Source organism: Anguilla anguilla, chromosome 5 (assembly GCF_013347855.1).
Source record: "Anguilla anguilla isolate fAngAng1 chromosome 5, fAngAng1.pri, whole genome shotgun sequence".
Lineage (NCBI taxonomy): Eukaryota > Metazoa > Chordata > Actinopteri > Anguilliformes > Anguillidae > Anguilla > Anguilla anguilla.
In genome coordinates, this window is record NC_049205.1 from 15,629,097 (window position 1) to 15,652,221 (window position 23,125).

The following is a 23,125-nucleotide window of genomic DNA, read 5'->3' on the forward strand; positions in this document are numbered from 1 at the left end:
TCACGGAGCACGTTGCTAACAACCAACGGAAAAACGCCCTACAGCAATTGGTGGATACCGTTTCTCGCTCAACATCTGCAGGGAACCCAGAGGTATAGGCGCGGAGTGTCCGAAAGTCACTGTCAGCATTGGTTTTATTGGTTATTACCAGCGTGCTCCTCGGTCCGAGCGGCTGAGCTCTTTCCCGTTTTACACCAGTGATTTTATGTCCCTGCATGGCCCTCATCCCACTGTCTCCATTTGGGAGTGGGACGCTGAGGAACTGTAGGCGTGTGCGTTGTGTGGGGGAAGCCTAGGGGAAGCCGTGGGTTGCGCGTGCGTACAGCGGCGCCCGCTGGGTTAGCCGGAGCGGGGAGCGGAAACGAGCCGCTCGGAGACGAGCGAGCAGGCGAGCCGGTGGGAGCCCCGCCCGTCCGTGAAGCGGATTTCACAGTGGATTTTTCACATTTTTATTGCGTTTGGTAAATGAACTGTGATTCATCCGTCGCTTAACCTTGGAGAATTCGCACCGACGCGCGGGTACGGGGATTTGCATTTGGAACACACGTGCTCTCGGCTCGGCTCCGCCGAATTCTCTTTCCCGCTCCCGCGACCCTCGGGCGCGAACGCCTTCCTCCCCCCCGCAGAGGGACGCCTCGTTCGTGACGGAGGTTAGCTGCACAGCCTGGTGATTGCTGGACACCTGGGCTTTTGTTTCCTACAGGCCCTATTAAAAGCGAGTCTGTGGAGAAAGCCCAGCCCCCCCGCGTTCCTGCAGCTCGCTCTCGAACGAGACCGTTGCCAAGCGGAGGACGCCGCCGCGTGAAATCGCGGCCCCCCGCTTCTCCGCGCCGCGAGCGACCCGCCGCAGCGCAAGCGGTCGGCCCTGGGGGGTCGCGTCTGACGTCTGGCGGAATTTTCCAGAACAGCGTGCGCCCTTCCGAGTCCTTGCGGGAAAAGGCTTGGGGAACGGCGCTCTGATGGAAAAGCACGGGCTCCCACGTCGCATTCTTCTGCTCAAAGCCGCATGTGTTTATTAGCAAGATCTATTTTATTTTTTTTTAACAACCCGGCAGTTAAAAAGGGGTTTATTTGTGACAAATGCCATTAGTCTCGTATTCCTCTGTTTCTGATTAATAACGTGAGGACTGCAAAACAGTGGTGTCCCGCACCCTGCCTGACTGGCTCCCCACTGCGAGTAAACCCCAGAATAAACCTCATACCCCACAAGTTTGAGGCTGAACTGCCCTGGTCCTGGAAAGCCACTAGGTCCTCTAGTTTTTTGTTTTCACCTTAAAATCAGCAACCGATTTAGACCGGGCAAAGTGGGTTCTGGGGTAACAACGAAAGCCAGCAGACCATGGGGCTCTCCAGGGTTCCACACTGAAATCTGGAAAGGCCCGGTAAAGTAGCCGCAGCCATTAAGAAGCGGCTGCCCGGTTCACTCTTTACCTCATTAATTTGGTGTTACGTGAAAAGGCGCAGAAGAAACAAGTTTGCCCGTTATATGAGTGGCACGCGTCCAAAATGCGGCCATTTTACCTCTCAGGGTGCGGAGGGAGGTGAGTGGAGATGCATACCACATGCCTCTCTCCACGTGTTTTTAAGCAGAACAGTCCTATTCGATTGTGAACCCCTGGTTGGGTCCCTTGTTGTTCTCGTATTGGAGTGTATTCTCCACAGAACTCCCACATGCAAACCTGTGTTGTTGCTCCCGTCTGTATTACCCATAATTCCTGTTTGATGAAAGAAAGCTTCAGTCTGTTACCTGTACAATCTATTCCTCCTCTTTCCTCTTACTGCTACCTTTACATTTTCTTTTCTACTTCCTTTCATTTCCCTTCTCTTCCTGTCTCTCTCTCTCTGTTGTCCCTTTGTCTGTTTCCCTCCACTCACCCTCTTTCTCTCTCACCCCCCTCTTTGACTCAATCCGTCTCTTCCCCCCTCGCAGCCCCACAGGGCTCGTTCCGTACCCGGCCACGCCCACCACATTCGGGGACCTGCGGGCAGCCAACGGGCAGGGCCAGCAGAGACGGCGCATCACCTCCATCCAGCCGCCCGCCGGGCTCCAGGAATGGCTCCGCACTTTCCAGGTGAGGGCCCCGCCCGCTCGCAAGTCCTCACATGCCCAACCCCCCCCACAAGTCTCCCTCAGACCCTTCCCCAGATTTGCCTGCCAATCAATCTTCACACGTGCTTCTGGATAATTCCACCTTCCACACGCGTCGTGTTTTCCATTGCGTGGAGTTACCCATTCCCGCAAAGCGAGGAGCAGTTGACAGCCAATCCGTATCTCTCTTCCCAGCTTTTTTTTTTTCTTTTTCTTTCCCCGGGAAGTGCAATATGTAGGTCCGTGGCCAAACAGGCGCTAGCTTTGTTCAGGTAATCCCCCCTCTCAATCCACCTGTATTTCAGGCCTGACAGCCTGGCGAGGAGATGTTTGCCTACGGTGCACTTGGGCTGTTTGGACGCCAGAGTTAATAAAAGGAGCGGAGCTCCACCCAGGAGTTTCCACAGAGCTCCATCCTCCACCCCGCTAACGCGTCTGTGCTTGCGTGTCGTCACGGCGAGCCGTCCGCTCCAGACGCAGGACGGCTGTTTACCCAAGGCACCGGAATCGGCTCGTTATCGCCCGTGTCAATCGTCCTCCGCTCCCCCCCCACTTACCCAAACAAGCACAAAGAAGTTCTGTTACGTTGACGTGAGCTTTTATGCTGATTTTTCTTTTTTTCCCTGTCGTCTTTTGTTTGTTTTTTTGAGTCTTGGAAAATGGTTTCGACGCTCTAGTTCAGTTGACTTTTCAAGTCTGCTAATACCATCGGCTTAAACCTGTATGGAAAAAATAATCCTTGGGGTTTGTGAGGGTGTTACACTTTTATTTTATTGCAAACCAGTTGCCAAACACTGCACTGCAGACTGTCTAATTTATGTATGGTTCCTTACCAGCTTCCTTGAAGTAACATATTTTGTACTGTGTATGTATGCGTAGCTTTGCACACGTACATGTATTCTACGTATAAAAATACTCCATACATGTTTATAATGTATCTCCTAATGTTTCCCCTGACAATGACTTTGCCAAAGATGAGAGAATTGTTGCCCTTAAAGGAGATATGGTACCTCAAAAGACGGGTTTTTAACAAAAGACGAGCTCTGAAGACGAGCGTCATCTTCGCTGCTGTTTTTCAGTGAAAACACGTCAGAGTAAGACGTGGATATCAGCCGTCAGAGCCTGCTGTGTGACGGCAAGGCTGATGTATGTGCGACCGTTTGACGCACGTAACACACACACTCACACACACACACACTCAACACATACACACACACACACACTTAACACACACTCACACACACACATACTCGCACACTCAACACACACACACACACTCACACACACACACACTTAGCACACCCACTCACACGCACACACACCCACACACACACACTCTGCACACCTACACACACACACACACACACTCACACACACACACACACACACACACACACACACTTAGCACACCCACTCACACGCACACACACCCACACACACACACTCTGCACACCCACACACACACACACATGCTCTACACACCCAACACACCTACACACACACACTCAGCACACGCAGACACACACACCCTGAATCTTGTCCTGGCTTGCTCTGTGCACGGCTGCCTCGGGCTGCCACCGTGCCCCGTACGAATGGGAGAATGGGAGAATGCGTGGAGGGGAGGCACCTCTGCCATTTAGAAAGGCAAAGGAAAAAGCAGGAGGAAAGAAAGGCGCCTTTGATGGAGATTCGCGCTCCGCTACTTCTCTGGGTCCCCTGCGCTGTTTGTTGGGGACCCCGAACAGCGTTAATGCTCAGGCGCACATCAACGCCGGCGTCGTCGGGCCCAGAGAGGTGGCCGCCTCATCGGGGCCATTTGAACTCCTTATTATCCTAGCGCCAGCCCTGCAGACTGCGGGCGCTCGGCAGCCAAATTACAGGTGCTCTGAAACGGCTTGTTACTCAGCCTCGCTCTTCCTCTCTCATTCTCTCTCTTTCTCATTCTCTCTCTCTCTCTCTCTCTCTGTCTCTGTCTTTGTCTCTGCTGCTGTCTCTGTTGCTCTCCCTCTCTCTCCCGCTCTCTCTCCCCAACCCTCTCTGTCTCTCTCTGCCTTTGTCTCCCTCACTCTCTCTCGTTCTCTCCCTTTCTCTCTCCCGCCCTGCACTGTCCATCTCCTTACCGTTCTCTCTCTCTCTCTCTCTCTCTCTCGCTCTCTCTCGTTTGGGCAATTAAGCCATTTCCCATTTTCAAAGGTAAGTTATACGAGTTCACCCCCAGCCCGGCCCAGCCCGGCCCAGCCCAGGGAAAATTACGAGGGCTGGGGGGGTGTCTGTTTAATATTTGGAAATGTGAAATCCCCTCCCCGCAGTTGCACTGAAGCACTAATGAAATTTGAAGTGCGCCGATAACCTTGTGAGTCTGTCCAGAACAGTAGGGCTCTGGGTGAACAGGCGGCCCCTGGCTAGTCTCTCCACGGGGTTTGCAGAGCAGCCTCCTGTACTCCTACGTTGCAAGCCAGCTGGAGTTTTCATCGAAATCGGTTCAAATCGACGCAAATGTCCACTCACGCGATAACGCATCTAAAACTGGACTAGCTCAACCGACGCAATAATATGCTTAGAGACGGCCTGACTCGGTTCTACCGCCTGATCTCGTCCACGTTTCTTTTTTTTTCGTTTTTAATAACCGAGCGAAAGCCCTCGCTGGATGTTTCCGAGCGCGGCAGCCCTGCTAGCTCGCGGAGGGAGAATTCCTCCGCGGCTGTTTATCGTCTCTGTTTGTGGGCGCGTAACTACGGAGACGGCGGCAGATTGCGCGCGGATCCGCCGCTCTGTCGGAGAAGGGGAAGGGGTGGCGCGCTCTCTTCCCAGAGCCGTGAGCAAACGAGCCCGAGCTCTGCCCGTCTGTGAGCGAGCGCTAAAAAATGGAGCTCTCCGGCTGCGGGTCTGTTTTTCCGTACAGGACGCGCACGCCTGCTTCGGCTTGGCTCGCCCGGGACACGGTTTCGCCGACGTGCCGGACGGTACTGGCCTCTGGCCGTCCTCTGCTACGGCGAGCACGCAGCTTAGCCGCGCAGCTGTAAATTCAGCTCTGGCTAGCGCCGCTCGAACCAAAGTGTTTAAACGCACTGGCAGGTGCACTTGAACCACAGACGCGCACACCCACACACCCCTTTGCAAGTCCCCCCCAACAGATGTACTTCAACCACACACACACACACACACACACACACACGCGCAGAGTCCTTTTATAAGTCCCCCCTCAGATGTACTTGAACCACACACACACACACTCCACATTGTAAGGCCCCCAGCAGATACATGTGAACCACACCCACACACCCCTTTGTAAGTCCCCACCAACAGATGCACTTCAACCACACACACACACAGGCACCCACACACCCCTTTGTAAGTCCCACAGCGAATACAGTAGGACCACACACACGCACACACACACACACACACACACGCTCTTTTGTAAGCCCCTCCTCTGCGTGTGTTGCAGAGCTGGAGCGGTCCGGAGAAGCTCCTGGCGCTGGACGAGCTCATCGACAGCTGCGAGCCCACGCAGGTCAAGCACATGATGCAGGTGATCGAGCCGCAGTTCCAGAGAGACTTCATCTCCCTGCTGCCCAAAGAGGTGAGGAAGACTGCCCTTTCTGGCCCCGCCCCCATTTGTGACCACGCCCCTCAATCACCCCGCCCCCATCCCTGCCGATCAGCCACAGACCGCAGTTCCGCCCTGCAGGGGGGGGGGGTTTGGGGGGAACTCTCTGGTTGACGGTTTCCCCGGTAATGTCCGCTCGCTGGATGTGACAGGCCCCGGGTGCGCCGGACGCATTAGCGCTGAATGAGAGCCACGGGGCTGATGGGAAATGTCAGCGCCGCACCGGGGAGAGGATGGCGGAGGTGCTGGGACCTGCCCGCCTGCCGTAGCCCGAGATGGAGGGTTATTAGGCTGGGCTTATTATATCCTGGCTGTGAGGAATGGCTGCTGGGCCAGGGTGTGTGTAAAAAAAGGCCTGCAGAGAGAGGTGGGGGGAGGAGTTGGGGCAGTGATGGGGGCTGGGGCTTGGGGAGGGGCTGGGCTGTCTGTAGAGCATAATGTTTTCCCCTCTCCCTTAGACCTATTGGTCCATGGCACACACATGATTTAATATTGCATGGTATTGTATGGTGTATTTACAGTTATAGACGTTTATTTGTAAACAGCTCGACTCAGACTGTGGCACACGTCTCACCATAACGTTTGCTTTCAATCACTGAGCGAACCTTGAAAGGCTGCTCCTGAGTGGGTAACCTCGCTCTATGGACACACACACACACACACACACACTCAGGGCCGTGAGCCTTGTGGGGACTGACGCTGTGTGTGTGTGTGTGCGTGTGTGTCTCTCTAGCTGGCTCTCTACGTCCTCTCCTTCCTGGAGCCCAAGGACCTGCTGCAGGCGGCGCAGACGTGCCGCAACTGGCGCTACCTGGCGGAGGACAACCTGCTGTGGAGGGAGAAGTGCAAGGAGGAGGGTAAGCCCCGCCCCCGGCCCCTCCCCCCGGCCACGCCCCCACCGCCCCACAGCAGCACTCACACCACACACGCCCATCAGGTCAAGGCTTCAATGTGAACGCACAGAACGCCGCTCGTGACTGATACAAGGTTTAAATTTGAGAGAGGTGATTTACTCTTTAATCAGTGGCTCATAACCCTGCCCCTGAAAAGCTGCAAGGAATGCCTGACCTTTAGGGCGGTGTTCACTCTTCACCGATGTGTGGAGGATGCAATCATCACAAGAACACATACTGAGCCCCTGAACCCTGTGACCCCACCCCCCTCCCCCCCTCCTCAGGCATCGATGAGCCCCTCCCCCCCAAAAGGAGGAAGCCCCTCAAGCCCGGCTTCACCCACAGCCCCTGGAAGAGCGCCTACATCAGGCAGCACCGGATAGACACCAACTGGAGGAGAGGAGACCTCAAATCGCCCAAGGTAACGGCTCCGCTCCTCTTTCTGTCCCCCCCCCCCCCAGAATGCTCTAGTTATCTCCCCCGCTGCAGCCGCCGTGGGTTTACAGATCAGGGGCGGAGCTATAAGCCGACCTGTCAGAGGAGCTTACGCACCAGAGTGGCGGTTTGATTGAAGGAACTGGGCGAGTGCGTCGCGTTGGCTGTGTTGGAGAGGAACGGCTTGGGGGGAGGGGGGGGGGCATCGATTTTCCAGGGGGCGAGCCTCCACTCCTGTAATTCCCCTCTCCTTTCAGCAGCGTGAAAAGTGCCCCCCCCCCCGACCCGACCCCCTTCTCGTCTCGCGCGCGGAAAAATGGAACCAGACGAAATTAAGCCGGCACCCTCTCCGGCGCTCGCCCCCCCTCAGAAGGGCTCCCAATTACTTTAATACGCCCTCCGGCCCGCCTGGCCGGCGGTGACGCCACCGCGGGCGCCGGCTCCCTTTCCGATCGGCGGCGGTCTCCCGGCAACGCTCCCGAACCGCTGTGTCATCTCACCACGTCGGCGGTTCCACCGGGCTCTGTGCCGGCCGCCGGACTCCGCCGGGCCAACCCGTTTCCTCCTTTCCCCTCGGTCGAGAGAGAGATCTGGTTTTTTTCCGTTAGCCGGGCTGTTCGTTCGACGCCCCGTCCCCCATGCTTGCGTTTTATATGGATGGCTAAATGTCTTTTTTGAGGTAATCGGATGTACTTCCCTCAATGCGCTTTTTAAACCATGGATGCACACGGTCTCTGAGTCACTGTGCTCCACAGGCACTTTTCCTTTCTTTAATTGCGGTCAGACGGTTTTGTGCCCCTCCTTCCCCATGGCTCCAGCCCTGGCTGCCCTGACTCGGAGGGGAAGCTGACTGTAGCCTCTTCCAATCAGGGAGAGTCCCAGTAGAGATGGAGAAAAAAGATCCATCCCTCTTACTCAAAACACTGAGACATTAAAAAAGGGCTAATGCGCATACTTACTCCCCAATTCCATTTCAATTCAATGCTGTTTTTTTGGCAGAAAAGCCAGTGTGTTGATGGAGTGTTTCACAGACAGACATGCTTATTATAAGATCAATTGTAATATTTTATTCTCTCTCTCCCCCCCCCCTCTCTCTCTCTCAGGTGCTCAAAGGTCATGACGACCACGTCATAACCTGCCTTCAGTTCTGCGGCGCCAGAATCGTCAGCGGCTCGGACGACAACACGCTCAAAGTCTGGTCGGCCGTGACGGGCAAGGTGAGCGGCTCTTCTCCGCCGAATTCCCGCCGCCCCCCCCCACCCAAAATTCCCGCCGTTGGCACCGTAACGGAGAGCGAATCACAGCCCCCGTTTCTGACGCTGGCGTTTCTGACGCGTATCGATCGCCTCCGTTACCGGTCGAGGCAGCTTGGCGGCCGTCGGGGTGGACTCCCGTGTTTTCATCGGCGGAGCCCGTTTTCGGGCCGTCGTCCCGGCGGCTCGATTATCGCCGTGGTGACGGCTGCCAGCAGAGGACGGCTTCTGCTGCGGTCCCCGCTGGTTTTTAAAGGAGAGCCGAGCTCTCCCGACCGATCGGCGCAAACCTGGCGAGCGCGAACCGAAACGCGAGCTGCGGCCAATCGGCAAACGGCAGAGAATTTACAGGCCGAAGCGTGACGTACACCGCTGAAGTCATGACGCGCAAGCGCACGGACGTCAGAGCGTCACACGGGCACAGATCACGCGCATGTTCACGCGGGCTACGTACGCGCACAGGCGCGCGCTAACACACACACACAGCGTTTTTATGGGCGCGGGGAGAGTACCTGTGCGCGAGCAGTGTTGTAATTCAGAGCGCTACGAGGCCTGTGAGTCAGCCTCTCCCGCGGGTTGAGTGTGTGCTCAAGGGTGGCTTTAAGTATTCATGGCTGGAGCTGATGCTCTGACATGGACCTTGTGCTTCTGTTTTATGGGGCCTCTTAGCAGCAGCCTTCTGAGAGAGCTCACACGGGACTGTAAATCATCCTCTCTCCCCATCCCCCCACACCCAATCAGCTTCACCTCTCCCCATCCCCCCACACCCAATCAGCTTCACCTCTCCCCATCCCCCCACATCCAATCAGGTTCACCTCTCCCCATCCCCCCACACCCAATCAGCTTCACCTCTCCCCCACCCCCCCATCCAGTCAGATTCCCTGCTCTCCCCCACCCCCACATCCAATCAGATTCCCTGCTCTCCCCCACCCCCACATCCAATCAGATTCTCTGCTCTCCCCCACCCCCACATCCAATCAGGTTCCCCTCTCTCCCCCCACCCCCCATCCAGTCAGGTTCCCATCTCTCCCCCAACCCCCCATCCAATCAGGTTCCCCTCTCTCCCCCTACCCCCCATCCAATCAGATCCCCCCCCCCCCCCAATATTCAATCAGGTTCCCCACCCCCAAACAAATCAGATTCCCCGCTCTGCGCCGCCTCCCCCCTTCAATCTGGTTCCCTGTCCTGCTACCAATCAGATTCCCCCTCTTCCACATATTCCCACATCTTATTAGATTCTCCTCTTTCCCCCACCCACAACCAATTAGATTCCCCTCTCTCCCCCATCCAATCAGATTCCTCTCTCGCCCTCTTCCCCCCAAACACATTCTTCTTCCAACTCTACCCACATCCCTACATTCAATCAGATTCCTTTTGGTGCGAAATTACACAAGGACTCCACCTCTGTGATCACAAAATCACCTTCTGTAAAGGTAGACAACTAGAGAGGCGTAGTGAATTTGTAAAGGAATTAAAGCGTATTGTGTGCATAGTCTCCCCCTGTCAATCATTACTGTAATTAGCAGGATTATGGGTATCGTAGTTAACTGAGTAATGGAGCAGACGTGAACAGCTGTTCACCCCAAAAACAAGGTCGCACCCCACGGCCCTTCTCGGCAGGACACACCTGCACTCGAGTCGCTACGGCGACCGGCGTAGCCAGCTCCATCTGCACGCCGCCCGGGGGCGGCTCCCCAGCCCCGCCCCCCCACCGCTCATCCGGTTCGGAGACTCAAAGATCGCACAAGCAGGGCCGCGGAGCAAAGGACACTGGGATACGTGCGGCGTGGGATCACCTCCACGGGACGGCCGTAAAAAGGCCCCTGCCGAAAAACGGACCTTTACGGGCCCTTCAGCCCGGACACCTTTACGACCGCGATTTACGCCCCAATAAACGCCAGGTCCACTCCGCGACTGTCGGACTGCCCGCCAGCGCCGCCGGACCTCCCTCCTCGGGCGTGACCCCCGGACTCCCCGCCCGGGGAAATCCCCACCGCAGTCAGAGCGCGGTCAGCCCGAGCGGTCGCCTCTTTATTTCGCTCCTTCTAGAACTTTCCGAACCCCAGCACGCCCGCCTGTAAGTCATCCGGACTCAGGGCATCGATTTCCCTCAGATTCCTCTGTCCCTCCGGTGCTGCACGTAGCGGTTAGCAGCGATAATATTTACAGGGGAGGCGGGCCGGAGGAGGAAAGCTCAAGATTCAAGGTTTTTTAAAAGGGATTCTGGTTACGGTCACTGTGTGAACGCTGCCTGGGGTGAATGGACCGCGGTCCAAGTTCGGATCCAGTATCACCACCTCCGACCTTCACCCACAAGGTCTCTGAGGTCCACTTCAGCCAGTCTGTTCTGGAGGTAACATAACACTGGGACCATGTCAGGCCTGACCATCCCTTACAGAAATGGTACATTCTAAGAAGGTATTAATAATATTGTCAAGATATAAGTTTTCACTGTGTATTCGGAAATATACAGTACAAACTATTGCGAAACAGTTCTACGATGCGTATTTTCACAAGTTCACATGTTTACAGTGTCTCTTATTTCCTTAAGGGGTTTGGGCTCCACGCTCTAGCCTGCCCCCTGTCTGCTGTGCAAACACGGCGCTGTGGCCCCTGCGGCCCCCGCGGCCCCCGCCCAGGTCACAGCGCGGCGGTGCGCTTCCGAGCGCCGCGGGCGACGCTGGAATGAGATTATGGATTATTAGTCGAACCCGGGCCACTGCTCATTCCTCAACAGCCCCGCCCCTCCACTCCTCCCCCGCCCCTCCCCCCGTCCGCAGAGCTTCCCATCCTCCTCTCCGCAGAGGTTGAAGTGTGAATTTATAATTCCCTCCCATCTGTTCCAGTCAGCGGGATTCCCGGGCATGCAGGGAGAGAGCGGTCACCGCCGCTTCCGCGTTTCGTAAGAGCGTGCTCCCCCGCCCCGCCCCCACCCCTCCCTGCCCCCTGAAACGCAGTCGACGCAGTCGCGCCCCGTGACGCAGCGCTGAGATAAATGGCGGTTCAGTCATGGCGGTCGAGCGCTCGGATGTGGCCGGACGGCAGGGGACTCTGTGATGTCATTTTTCACGCTATACCGCGGCGAGCGAAGGACATGGCTTAATGGCGGACATTAATGGAGGACGTTGCTCTCGGGAGCTCTGCTCTCCTGTCCTCTAACGAGGGACGAGGTCACCGATCTGTGGCCAGAGGACGAGAGGAACCGAGCTAGCGTTCGTTCTTATATGAGCTGCGTGCGCTCTGTCGTGCAAAGGGAGAATGGCACCGCCGCTGGGATCTTACCGCTCCTCGCTCAGAAAGGCCCGCTCCTCAACTCCAGTTTACCTCTCGACAGAGGGCACGTCCAAATCGCACGCGTTCCTCGCGCGGATGCGTCAGCGTTTCCACGGTTATGCTCTCGTCCGGACCTGCCCTTCCCCCGCCCGGCTCTCCGTCCCCACACCTCTCTCCTGTCCGCTGCGAGGCGCGCCTAAATTTGGACCGGTCAGGCGGCGGGGCGTCGGAATCCCGCCGTGTGGGGGGGGCAAAGCGCCAAGCCGCGGCCGGGACAGCGAGCGCTCTTCCTCTGCAGAAACGTTCCTACCCCAGTGCAGGGCTTTATTTTCGATGTTTTTTGGCTGGACCGCAACAGCGGGGCTCAGCCCTACAAACATGAATGTCTGTGACTGAGTCACTGAGTGATGAAGTCACGCCATTGGTCGGCCGGTCCAGCCATATACTAGGTTTTGACCTGGTCCTGTTAAGTGTTTTTCCCTCTCAGAAGATCAGCTTTACCCTAGTGCAGAGTTCCTCGGGCGTGATGTACAGCTCCTCTGTAGGAATTCGCCTCTCGGGCGCCGAGATGGCGAATGCTACGCTAGGAACGTTTCCCCAGCGACGGGGGAAAAGACACAGAGCGGGCCAAGCAGGGCCTCTGAAACCAAGGCCTCAGCCTGCTCACTGACCCCAGCATGGAACAGCAGGAAAACGCGCCTTTCATTTGGCTGAGTCACTGACGAGTGTGCACCTTTGAGTCTGTACCTTCGCTGAGTTACTGACGAGCCTGCACCTTTGAGTCTGTACCTTCGCTGAGTTACTGACGAGCCTGCACCTTTGAGTCTGTACCTTCGCTGAGTTAACGGCAGCTGGGCTTTGAGTCGCCGGCGCGCGGGAACGCTTCGCTTGCGGTTGCATTAGCGGCGTGAGCTCGAGCGGCGGGAGCTGTGGGGTGTCCGCTGAGACGCGTTCTCCACACTCCTGGAGTTTTCACGGCACAGCGTTCGCCCTGTGTGGCGTCGGGAAAACAAACCCTGCCGGTTATTTCAGCTCGGGTTCGAAAGCCTCCGCCACTACGCACGACACCCCCCCCCCTCCCCCACCCGCCCCGGCCTCACCGGTCACAGCCAGGTCCCCAGAAACGTCTGCAGAAAGTGCCGGAAAGCGTTCCTCCTGACAAGGCACCTGTGGAGAGGCACGCGCCGCGGTCTCTGCAGCGAGCGGCGCGCACGGCTCTCCCCTGCCGCCGTCGCGGGCGTGTCGGAGCCGCCGTTTTCCCACGCGGCGCTGTTGGCTCGCCTCGGGTTCTCTGTGATGTTGCCACAGCTGTAGGGAGCCGTGCGCAGTTTTGGGGGGAGGCGGCCCCCGCGTTCCCTAAACAGAGGGGTTTTCCCAGGGAAGTAAGTGATTTAATGGAGAGCGGTCGTTAAGCCCTTGGGACTGGTGCTCGGTGGAGGGCGGGGTTTTGGCGGGGGCGGGGACTGTGTGAAGAGCCTGAAAGGGCCTTCCTGACATGGGGATTGAAAAGAGGTTTGGGAAAAAAAGGGGGACCCCAAAGATAGAGAGACAGAGCTATGATGGAGAGATTGAGGAAGCGAGAAAAATAATTTCCTAGCAACAGCAGAAGATAAAAGAAACATTTTGAAGGGCCAGTGAAAAGAATAGTCGGTGCAGGCTTGAGCCATAATGGCCGTTTCTTCCGCTGCAGAGCTGAGTAATGGCAGGAGCCGCGTCTCCCTGCTGGTCCTGAGCAGAACAGCAGCACCGTAGGTCTGTTTCAGGGCAGCGCTGCAGTACCTGTCCAATTATCACACGTCTCAAACGAAACTCCCTCCTACACCACGGGGATATGTACGCTAAAGCGCGAAACAAAATGGACTCCAGAATCCAGATAAACCGCCAAACGGAAGAGCAGACCTGCGTTCAGGCCGTCGTAGCCACCGTGGCTAAGAAAAGGGCGAGCAAAGGCAAAAAAAAAAAAAATTAACTCTTAAAATGAAAAATGAAAAAATCACTGAGTCGGGAGCTGTTGAGACGGATTCACTTTCTAATGCGTTGTGATAAATACTTCCAAGCAAGCGAAGTGTTATTTAAAAAGATAATTGCTCTCCTCCGTCGTTTCTTGAGCATGACCTTTGCAGAAACGTTGTCGGCCGCACAGAGATTGGTGGAGCTCTGCACAAGGGCAGGGAGGAGGGCTGAACAACGCTTTTACTAAATATCAACGCTTACGGTGTTAATTCAACTCCAGAGTGGGACCAGATGTAATCTGTTATTACATTTGGTGTTGAGAATGAGATGAAATGTTGGAGTTGAATTACCACTGGAGCTTTTACTGTGTGCTACTGATGCTGCCACGGGTTGTCAAATAGCCATGTTTTATGTATATTATTTTATTCTTTACTTTCGACATATCTGCCCGTGTACATATTTGTGTGGTGTGTTAGCATACGTTGCTATGTTTCATACTGTGTAATGTATGAGACTGCCTTGGCAGCACGGCTTTGGTTTCACCCTGCCAATAAAACACGACGGAACAGGGAGAGGGAGAGAACGGGGAGCGCGAGCAGGAGCTCACGACTGAGCGCGCTCTGTAGGGAAGGAAGGCAATAAATATTTCCGGGTTGCCGAGCTCCTTTTAATTAAATGCTACACTCGATTTGATTATCAGTCGCGCGGTTGTCATTTTTCATATTTATTGTCGTATTTGCTCGTATCTACCTTGAGAATCTGTATTATATTTGTTATACATTACTGCCGTTCCTGGTGTATCTGCGTCTGGTTAGCGTCGTGTCGTGTGCGCGAGCGATTCCGCTGGACTGATCTGGTTTGCGTTGCCAGGGAAATACAATTGAATTGAACTGGAAAATAGGAAGATGCACGGAAAGAAAGGGAGAGCATGAGGGACGGAAGTACAGAGAGAGAGAGAGAGAGCAGGGGAGAGATTTGCCGAGGGAAATGCAGTGAGGGATACATAGCCGGTGAGATGGAGAGCGAGAGAGAGAGAGGTTGGGAAAGCAGGATGCATACAGAGAGAGAGAGTAGGGATAGATTCACAGAGAGAGAGGTAAGAGCAATGCACAGACAGAGAGGGGGTGGGAGATGGAGATTCAGAGCAAGAGGGTGGGTAAGTAAGATGCACAGAGAGAGATGTATGGAGAGAGAGAGAGAGCATTATGCACAGAGCGAGAGACGTACAGAGGAGAAAACAATTCAGAGAGATGTACTGCGAGAGAAAGCGAAATGCACACAGAAAGAGAGAGATGTACAGGGAGAAAATGAGATGCACACAGAAAGAGAGAGAGAGAGAGAGAGATGTACAGGGAGAAAATGAGATGCACACAGAAAGAGAGGGAGAGGGAGAGACCCATAGCAGCTGCTGCAGGCATGCTGCCTCGTTAGGTAACAGCAGTGAGCTCTGCTATCCAAACGCAGCATGTTAATGCAGCGACCGGGGCCGTCCGTCCAATCAGAGGCTCTCGGCTCAACAGTTAGTCAATGAGAGCCTTCAGCGGGCAGGGACGGGCCCCGGCGCTCTGCGGTCTTTTTACTCACCGGCATCCATTTTAGTTAACCCCTTTTTTACCATAACCTCCGCTGTTCCCCGGCGCACTGCAACAATGCGGAATGCGGCGTGCATGCTAAGTCCCGTTAGCGCCGTCCGGGAAGCCTCCCCCAGAGGCGTTCGGTGGGGGGTGGGGGGAGGGGGGGAACAAACAAACAAAACGCGGCGGAGGGGACGGCATTAAATCAGCCCCGCCTCTCCATCTCCAGGGAGCAGCGACGGCTCCCTCGAACAAGGTGCTAATCCCTGGCTCCAGGCAACCAGCGCCGCTGCGTTTTTTTTCCACGCCTGGTCCACAGGCAGATAAGCAGACACCTAAACCCCTTCATTTCAAAGGCACTCGGAGGGGTCCTCCGTTCCGCTGCAATCGCCCCGAGGGGCGAGAGAACAGGCTTGAGACGCTCAGACACTTTTAACTTCTGCGAGACATCCTTAATCTGCAAACGCGCTGTGATTCGTTCCTTACGAACTGTGGTATGACACATTTTCATATACAAAGTAGGGGAATACTAATGAACACCTTTTAAATTTATTTATTTAACCATCAGTTTTTTAAAATACATTTTTTTATTTAACCTAATCGGGGAGGTCCTATAGAGATAGGGGCTTCTTTTTAAGGTAAGCCCAGCCGCAGGCAAGCAACGCTACATCGGTTTTGCCTGTGAGGACTGTGTGGTTAAACAAAATACTGTTGGTGAGACCTTGTGACTGAGAGTGCTCCCTTCAGAGAGGTTATAACTATGTTCTGAATTGCTATGCTTCTGTTAATTAAATGTTGCATTTTTAATTAGCTTTACAGTTAGCGTTTAAAGAAAAATTGTACTTGCCTAGAACATCTGTGCTTTGCCATATTTGCCACATGTTGGTTGACAATAAAATAAATCTTACTTCCTGGAGCGCGATTGGCCGATGCAAAGGCTACCATCTCTTCCCATTGGTCATATTAATAACGGTCGCTAGCTCTTCGTGGTCCTGAGATACGGTGGGCGCAATGAATCGACCCACAAAAGCTTGATCCCCAGATGAACGGGTGAGGGAGAGGTCAGGGGTCGCGCGTGACGACGGCAGGTCAACCAAGCGCGGCCGCTTGTCGCCGCGCGATCACGCTGCGCCGAGCCCAGCCCCGCGTTCCGCCCAGCGGCTCGCCGTCGCCTCCTACTGGCCGCGCTCGTTCTCGTCGCCCGACTCCCACGAACAGGTCCGACCCTCAGAGGAGCCCCTTTATTCTTCCAGTGGATTAATTAAACGATGTAGCCGACGCAGTCCGAGCTTTAACTGAAGGTGCTGCTGAAGGCTTTCGTAATCACCGGGCGATCGATACCTCATTTACCTCCTCAAATTAAAACGGAGCCGCTTCTTCCTTATCAAGACCGGCCGCCCTCTCCTTAAATGGATGCAGACGCTCCGTTTTCAGTGCTGATAAGCACAGGCAATCGCACGTGTAGCGGAGCGGGACGAGAGTGATACCCTATGTAGGCGTGAGGAGCATCGGCTCTTAGAAGGTTACACTAATTTAGATCTTTCACCAGATAAACGTATTGGGTCAAAGCCATTACTTTTCAACCAAGAATGAAGAAGTGGGTTTTATTTGATAGGCTTGTTTGACCACAAAGGTCATTGTTTTAGTACATGTTCTCATTAATACTGTATTATTGTACAGTACATTGTACATGAGTGTGTAACTCACGTTGTGTAACAACTGTCTTTTTCCTTAATGTGGTTGTTCTTTACAAAGGCAGTCATTCTTCTTCCTCATGCTTCTTAAGTCTTCCTGTTGCCAAGGGCACTACGAGGTGCTGACGGTCCCCCTCTCTCCCCCCCGCAGTGTTTGAGGACGCTGGTGGGACACACGGGCGGCGTGTGGTCGTCCCAGATGAGGGACAACATCATCATCAGCGGCTCCACGGACCGGACGCTCAAAGTGTGGAACGCGGAGACGGGCGAGTGCATCCACACGCTGTACGGGCACACGTCCACAGTGCGCTGCATGCACCTGCACGAGAAGAGGTAGGGCCCGAAACGGGCGGGGGAGGGGGGAGGGAGGCGGGGGGTCCCGTAGGGAAACAGACGACGGTTTCCGCAAAGAGGCACTCGGCCCCCCGTTTACGAGACGCTAACGTTCTCAGCGCCCCGGGACATTTATCTTTGTGTAAACGGCGGCTACGCGGAGCGGACTGGAACCCGAGAGAAAGCAAAATGTCTGCCCGTGTATTGCCGGGAGGCGCATTGCAAATTAAGAGCGTTTTTTTTTTTTTTTTTTTGCTTTTTTTCATCTGCTTTTGTGTGCTTAGCGCTGAAAACATTTAGCCGTAGGGTTAACGGGTGGGAGGGGTTCTGTCATACAGTATCCTGTATCCGGTAAGAGCTTATCACACTTCAGTGAGCTTCATGTCACTCTGGAATGCCATTGGAGTGTCATTTGTGCTCTTTGTAAGGGGGCCTGTTCCTTCTCTTGGTGAAAACAGTGCAGCTTTACTTATTTATGGCCATAGAAGCGGTTTTCCTGCCAAGTGAAATGCACCTTCTTTTACTGAAAGCATTTTCTAAATGCCAAAATGGTAATTTGTAAAAAGGAGCGGGTACTTTCAGGACGCAGTGTTTTATGTTGCTGGAGATTTCGGGAACGGGGAGGGTGTGTTTTTCCGGAAACTCGGCGCCTGACCGCGCCCCTCCTCCCCTCCTCTGCCCCGCCTCCCCAGGGTGGTGAGCGGGTCCCGGGACGCCACGCTGCGGGTCTGGGACATCGAGACGGGCCAGTGTCTACACGTGCTGATGGGCCACGTGGCGGCGGTGCGCTGCGTCCAGTACGACGGGCGCAGGGTGGTCAGCGGCGCCTACGACTTCATGGTCAAAGTGTGGGACCCCGAGACCGAGACCTGCCTGCACACGCTTCAGGGGCACACCAACAGGGTCTACTCATTACAGGTGAGCAGTACCCCCCAAACTGTTCATTACAAACGCACAGTGCACCAACAGGGTCTACTCATTACAGGTGAGCAGTACACCAACAGGGTCTACTCATTACAGGTGAGCAGTACACCAACAGGGTCTACTCATTACAGGTGAGCAGTACACCAACAGGGTCTACTCATTACAGGTGAACAGTACACCAACAGGGTCTATTCATTACAGGTGAGCAGTACACCAACAGGGTCTACTCATTACAGGTGAGCAGTACACCAACAGGGTCTACTCATTACAGGTGAGCAGTACACCAACAGGGTCTACTCATTACAGGTGAGCAGTACACCAACAGGGTCTATTCATTACAGGTGAGCAGTACACCAACAGGGTCTACTCATTACAGGTGAGCAGTACACCAACAGGGTCTATTCATTACAGGTGAGCAGTACACCAACAGGGTCTACTCATTACAGGTGAGCAGTACACCAACAGGGTCTACTCATTACAGGTGAGCAGTACACCAACAGGGTCTACTCATTACAGGTGAGCAGTACACCAACAGGGTCTGTTCATTACAGGTGAGCAGTACACCCCAAACTATTGATTACTAACACACAGTATACCAGCAGGGTCTATTCATTACAGGTGAGCAATACACCCCAAACTGTTCATTACTAAAGCACAGTACACCAACAGGGTCTATTCATTACAGGTGAGCAGTACACCAACAGGGTCTATTCATTACAGGTGAGCAGTACACCCCAAACTATTGATTACTAACACACAGTATACCAGCAGGGTCTATTCATTACAGGTGAGCAGTACACCCCAAACTGTTCATTACTAAAGCACAGTACACCAACAGGGTCTATTCATTACAGGTGAGCAGTACACCCCAAGCTATTAGTTATAAATCCTCAATACACCAACAGGATCGATTCATTAAAGGTAACCAGTGCACCAGCAATCTATTCATTACAGACACGCAGTACACCCAAAATTATTCATTATAAACACGCAGTACACCCAAAGTTATTCATTATAAACACGCAGTACACCCACAGTCTATTCATTACAAATGCGCACCACACCGACAGGGCTTGTTTTGTGTTTAATATTTTTCGTAAGTGGTTAGGAGTAATTATTTTGACTACGAGGTATAAAGATGTCAGCGTTTAACGCCCAGTAAACTGAATAAACGTTCCCGCAGTAACAGAAAAGGACGCGAGAGGACGGGACTTTAGTGTTCTAAAATGCGCCGCAGTCTGAGGCAGTGTGTGAACCTTTGCGCTGTTGTGAATATAAAGCAGCGGCGCTATCAGGCTAACGCGGTTATCTCATTCTGCCTAGGTGCAGCAGTAGCGTTCGCTGCGAGCAGCAGAGCTAATATTTTTCTCGGTAATGAAGGGTAAATCCTCAGTAATGAAGCAGCGGAGGTCCTGCTCTTTATCCCCGCGTCTCTGTGTCTCGCTGAACGCCCGAGGGCCAGCGACGTTTCAGTCAGGGCATCAGACCGAGCGACATGTCGCCAGTAATATTTCAGAGTGCGAGCAGTAATGGTCTGCTCAGTCATGAGATTGTGTGATAGTCTGCCCTCTCCCTTATGCATGTAGTGTTTTGTTTTGATTGGGTGAGAGTGTGTGTGTTTGACATGCGTGCGTATGTGTGGCATGCGCACGTGTGTGTGTGTGTGTGTGCGTGTGTGCGCACGCATGCGTGTGTGTATACAATTCTGATTTGTCACTAGTGGCTCCGTGCTCTCTGTAGTAATGTAAGTTTTTTTTTTTTTTTGGTCTCTCCGAAGTTTGACGGCGTCCACGTGGTGAGCGGCTCCCTGGACACGTCGATCCGCGTGTGGGACGTGGAGACGGGCAACTGCATCCACACGCTGACCGGCCACCAGTCCCTGACCAGCGGCATGGAGCTGAAGGACAACATCCTGGTGTCCGGCAACGCCGACTCCACCGTCAAAATCTGGGACATCAAAACGGGCCAGTGCCTCCAGACGCTGCAAGGTAAGAGAGAAAGAGAGAGAGAGAGGGGGTAACGATTCATCCTGCTCAGTGCAGCACCTGCAGCCAGCTGTTCCCCTGCCCGCTCCCGCCCCCCCCCCCCCTCCCCTCGCCTTTGTGAAAACCCGTTTGGAAGAGAAACAGAATGTGCCCTGGTTCTGTTCATTCCCCATGTTAGCCCGTAATTCGGTATTATGTCACAGAGCTGGTGCTTATCACTTCCATAATTGTATGTATTTACAGTTGTGTCGCAGCTCTGTTTGACGGTTAGCCTATATTAGCGCTTTAACGACCACGAGCTTACACAGTTTGGCTAAAAGCGCTGTTTTATAGCCCAGTCTGTCTCACTGTAGCCCGTGTAGCACGTATCCGCTCGCGCTCGCGCTCTCCCACGTTGAACGTAGCTCTGGATAGGAGCGTCTGCTGTGTGATTTTGCTAGGCTTCCTACGCGGCCCGCGTTGACTGGCACTCCTGAAGCGGTCTGCCTGTCAGCGCTAATTTCCCCCAAAATGCCCTCGAATTGTAATAATCGCATACATCAGTGCTGCACATGCTCTGTTGGGCAAAGCCCCCCCCCCCCCCCCCCCCCCAGTGTGCGCATTGGGGAGAAACAAGGAGAGGTGATGATAATGAGGAGGGGGGGTGGGGGAGGGAGCCAGGGGGCTGGGGGGGGGAGGTTTGTGAGGGAGATAAGGGGGGTCAGCTGAGTTTTTTTGTAGGTCAGGTTGGTAAGTAGGTCACCGGGCAGGGTCTTGTGAGTTGTTGTATGTACAGTAAATAAGGGGCGGGGCCAGTGCGCTGGAACAAAGAGCGCTGAAGGCGCCGCGGAGAGGCGGCTGTGGGCTGGGGAGGCGGCGTCAGGCAGACCGGTCAAGTGGGTAACGAGATGAAAGTCGGGGAAAGCCGGAGGACGAGAGGCGCTCCCAATTCCCCAACCCCCCATCACCCCACCACCACCACCACCCTGCCTCAGAGCTGCAGTCATTGATCCCTGATTACTCAGTGCGGCTTTGAAGTGCAAATCGGAGCCTTTTCGCCTCAGATACGCGCTCGGACGAAACGAGGCTGTGCTTGTGCGTGTTTGCGCGAGCATGTGTGTGTGTGCGTGTATATGTCTGTGTATGTGCGCATGTGTGATTGTGTGTGAGCGTCTGAACCAGCATATTTTTCATCATGCATATGTGTATGAAGAAGCACGTGTGTTAATGTGTCTGTGGGCGTGGTGCAGTTAACAGTGATCCAGGGTCTTTTTTTTACACTGTGATCCCTGATCCTGACATCACTCCCCAGAGAAGGAGAGCTCCACCAGCTCACAGAGCTCAGACTGCTATAGCGTCATACACTGCTAGGCATCCCTCATTATAAAGACTTAGACCAGCGAAAGATCATTACTGACGTACTGAATGTGTGCAGACATATGTATAGGACTTTGGGAGATGGACCGTGTAACGCACACACAAACACACGCGCGCACGCATGCACACACACACACACACTCACTCACACACACAGCTGGCAGCAGCGGAGAGCCTTGGCAGCAGCTGTAGCGGCGGTACAGAGCGCCGCGGTTTGAGTGCCTCGGTTTGAGCCCCCATTCGGGCGTCTCCGGCGCAGTCTGCCCCGCGACGGGCCGCTCCTCGGCCGCCGCCGGCCCTCCCCGCACGGCCCCGCTTCTCATCATTTACTCTAATGACGGGTTTATGCCCGGCCCCGGCACGGCTGGGCCACAGCCCGGAAACGCTGTCGCTGCTGTGGGAGATCTCCCGGCAACCCCGCCCTCTGTGACGTCATAATTCAGGCTTCCAATCCCCGTTCACCGCTGCGGTTCCCCATAAGCAGCCTCAGACTAACGTGCCACAGATTCTTTAGAGCCCCCAGATAATCAACTCTGTATTCATATGGTTAAATTTACTGTCCTTCTACCACTGAAAGTGAAACCGTTCTAAATTCATACATCTTACGTAGATTCATGTAGAGGCTTGGCGAAGTGCTGTACTGTGGCAGTGTGGATGTTCTGCACTGTAATGTAGCACCAGAACCTCCTGTTGTTAGGAAGTAGAGGACGGAAGGAACGCAGGAATTAGTCATCTGGTTAGTCTTAATGTGGTCATACTGTGGTCGTTCATGGTCTAATGATCTCCATCTCTTGCTCTCTCCCTCCCTCTCTCTCTTTCTTTCTTTCTCTCTGTCTCTGTCTGTCTGCCTGTGTGTTCTCACCCACAGGTCCCCATAAGCACCAGAGCGCAGTCACCTGCCTGCAGTTCAATAAGAACTTTGTGATCACCAGCTCGGACGACGGGACGGTCAAGCTGTGGGACCTGAAAACGGGCGAGTTCATCCGCAACCTGGTGACCCTGGAGAGCGGGGGTAGCGGGGGGGTGGTGTGGCGCATCCGCGCCTCCAACACCAAGCTGGTGTGCGCCGTGGGCAGCCGCAACGGCACCGAGGAGACCAAGCTCCTGGTGCTCGACTTCGACGTGGACCTGAAGTGAGCGGAGGGGGAGGGGCAGACACGACGGCCGGGGCACCCCGGGGGGGTGGGGGGGGGTTCTCGACGCACGACGTCGCGGACACTTCGACGAGCCCCGGGCCCTGTTCCCCCCCCCCCTCGTCGCCCCGCCCCCTTCCCCCTCCTCGCTCCCGCCGTCGGAGCGGGCGGGGAAGATGGGGAGGGGGGCGGGGCAGGCCTACCTCCGCACCGCAGCAGAGCGTCGGGACGGGGAGAAGAGAAAGAAGGGAGGAGGAAGGAAAAAAGGAGAGGAGAGAAAGGAAGAGCGCGGATGGCGCTGTCAAAGCTCCCCAGGGACTTCCTGCTGTGACTCCGGCAGCTCTGCTCAGAGACTTGAGTGCTCAAGCCTGGCCAAACTCTTTAGATGTATAAATATATATATATACATATATATTTTTCCCCCACCACAACAGCCAAGCAAATTTATGGAGATCGCTGATGTATACATTTAAGTCAAGAGGGAAGGAAACGGAAGTTGCCGTGTAAGAAATGGTAAATAGTGTATAAAAAAAAAAATATTAAAAACTAAAACTTTTAAAAAATGAAAGAGCTTCTTATTGTGGAGAAATACAAGGTTTTTTTTGTTTTGTTTTGTTTTG

General features: G+C 54.5%; 1 protein-coding gene across 3 annotated transcripts in view; it reads left to right on the forward strand.

The window, feature by feature from the left end:
* LOC118227557 (F-box/WD repeat-containing protein 7-like) overlaps nt 1-22,556 on the forward strand; it is a 94,374-nt gene extending 71,818 nt beyond the window's left edge. For all 3 annotated transcript variants that reach the window (XM_035418138.1, XM_035418137.1, XM_035418136.1), the window contains exons 3-11: nt 1,931-2,072; nt 5,538-5,672; nt 6,433-6,556; nt 6,877-7,013; nt 8,131-8,244; nt 16,926-17,107; nt 17,800-18,025; nt 19,809-20,019; nt 22,241-22,556. In XM_035418138.1, the coding sequence (XP_035274029.1) occupies nt 1,931-2,072; nt 5,538-5,672; nt 6,433-6,556; nt 6,877-7,013; nt 8,131-8,244; nt 16,926-17,107; nt 17,800-18,025; nt 19,809-20,019; nt 22,241-22,509 (1,540 nt within the window). In that variant the 3' untranslated portion in view covers nt 22,510-22,556. The remainder of the gene's footprint in view (nt 1-1,930; nt 2,073-5,537; nt 5,673-6,432; nt 6,557-6,876; nt 7,014-8,130; nt 8,245-16,925; nt 17,108-17,799; nt 18,026-19,808; nt 20,020-22,240) is intronic.
* The last annotated feature ends 569 nt before the right edge of the window (nt 22,557-23,125 follow it).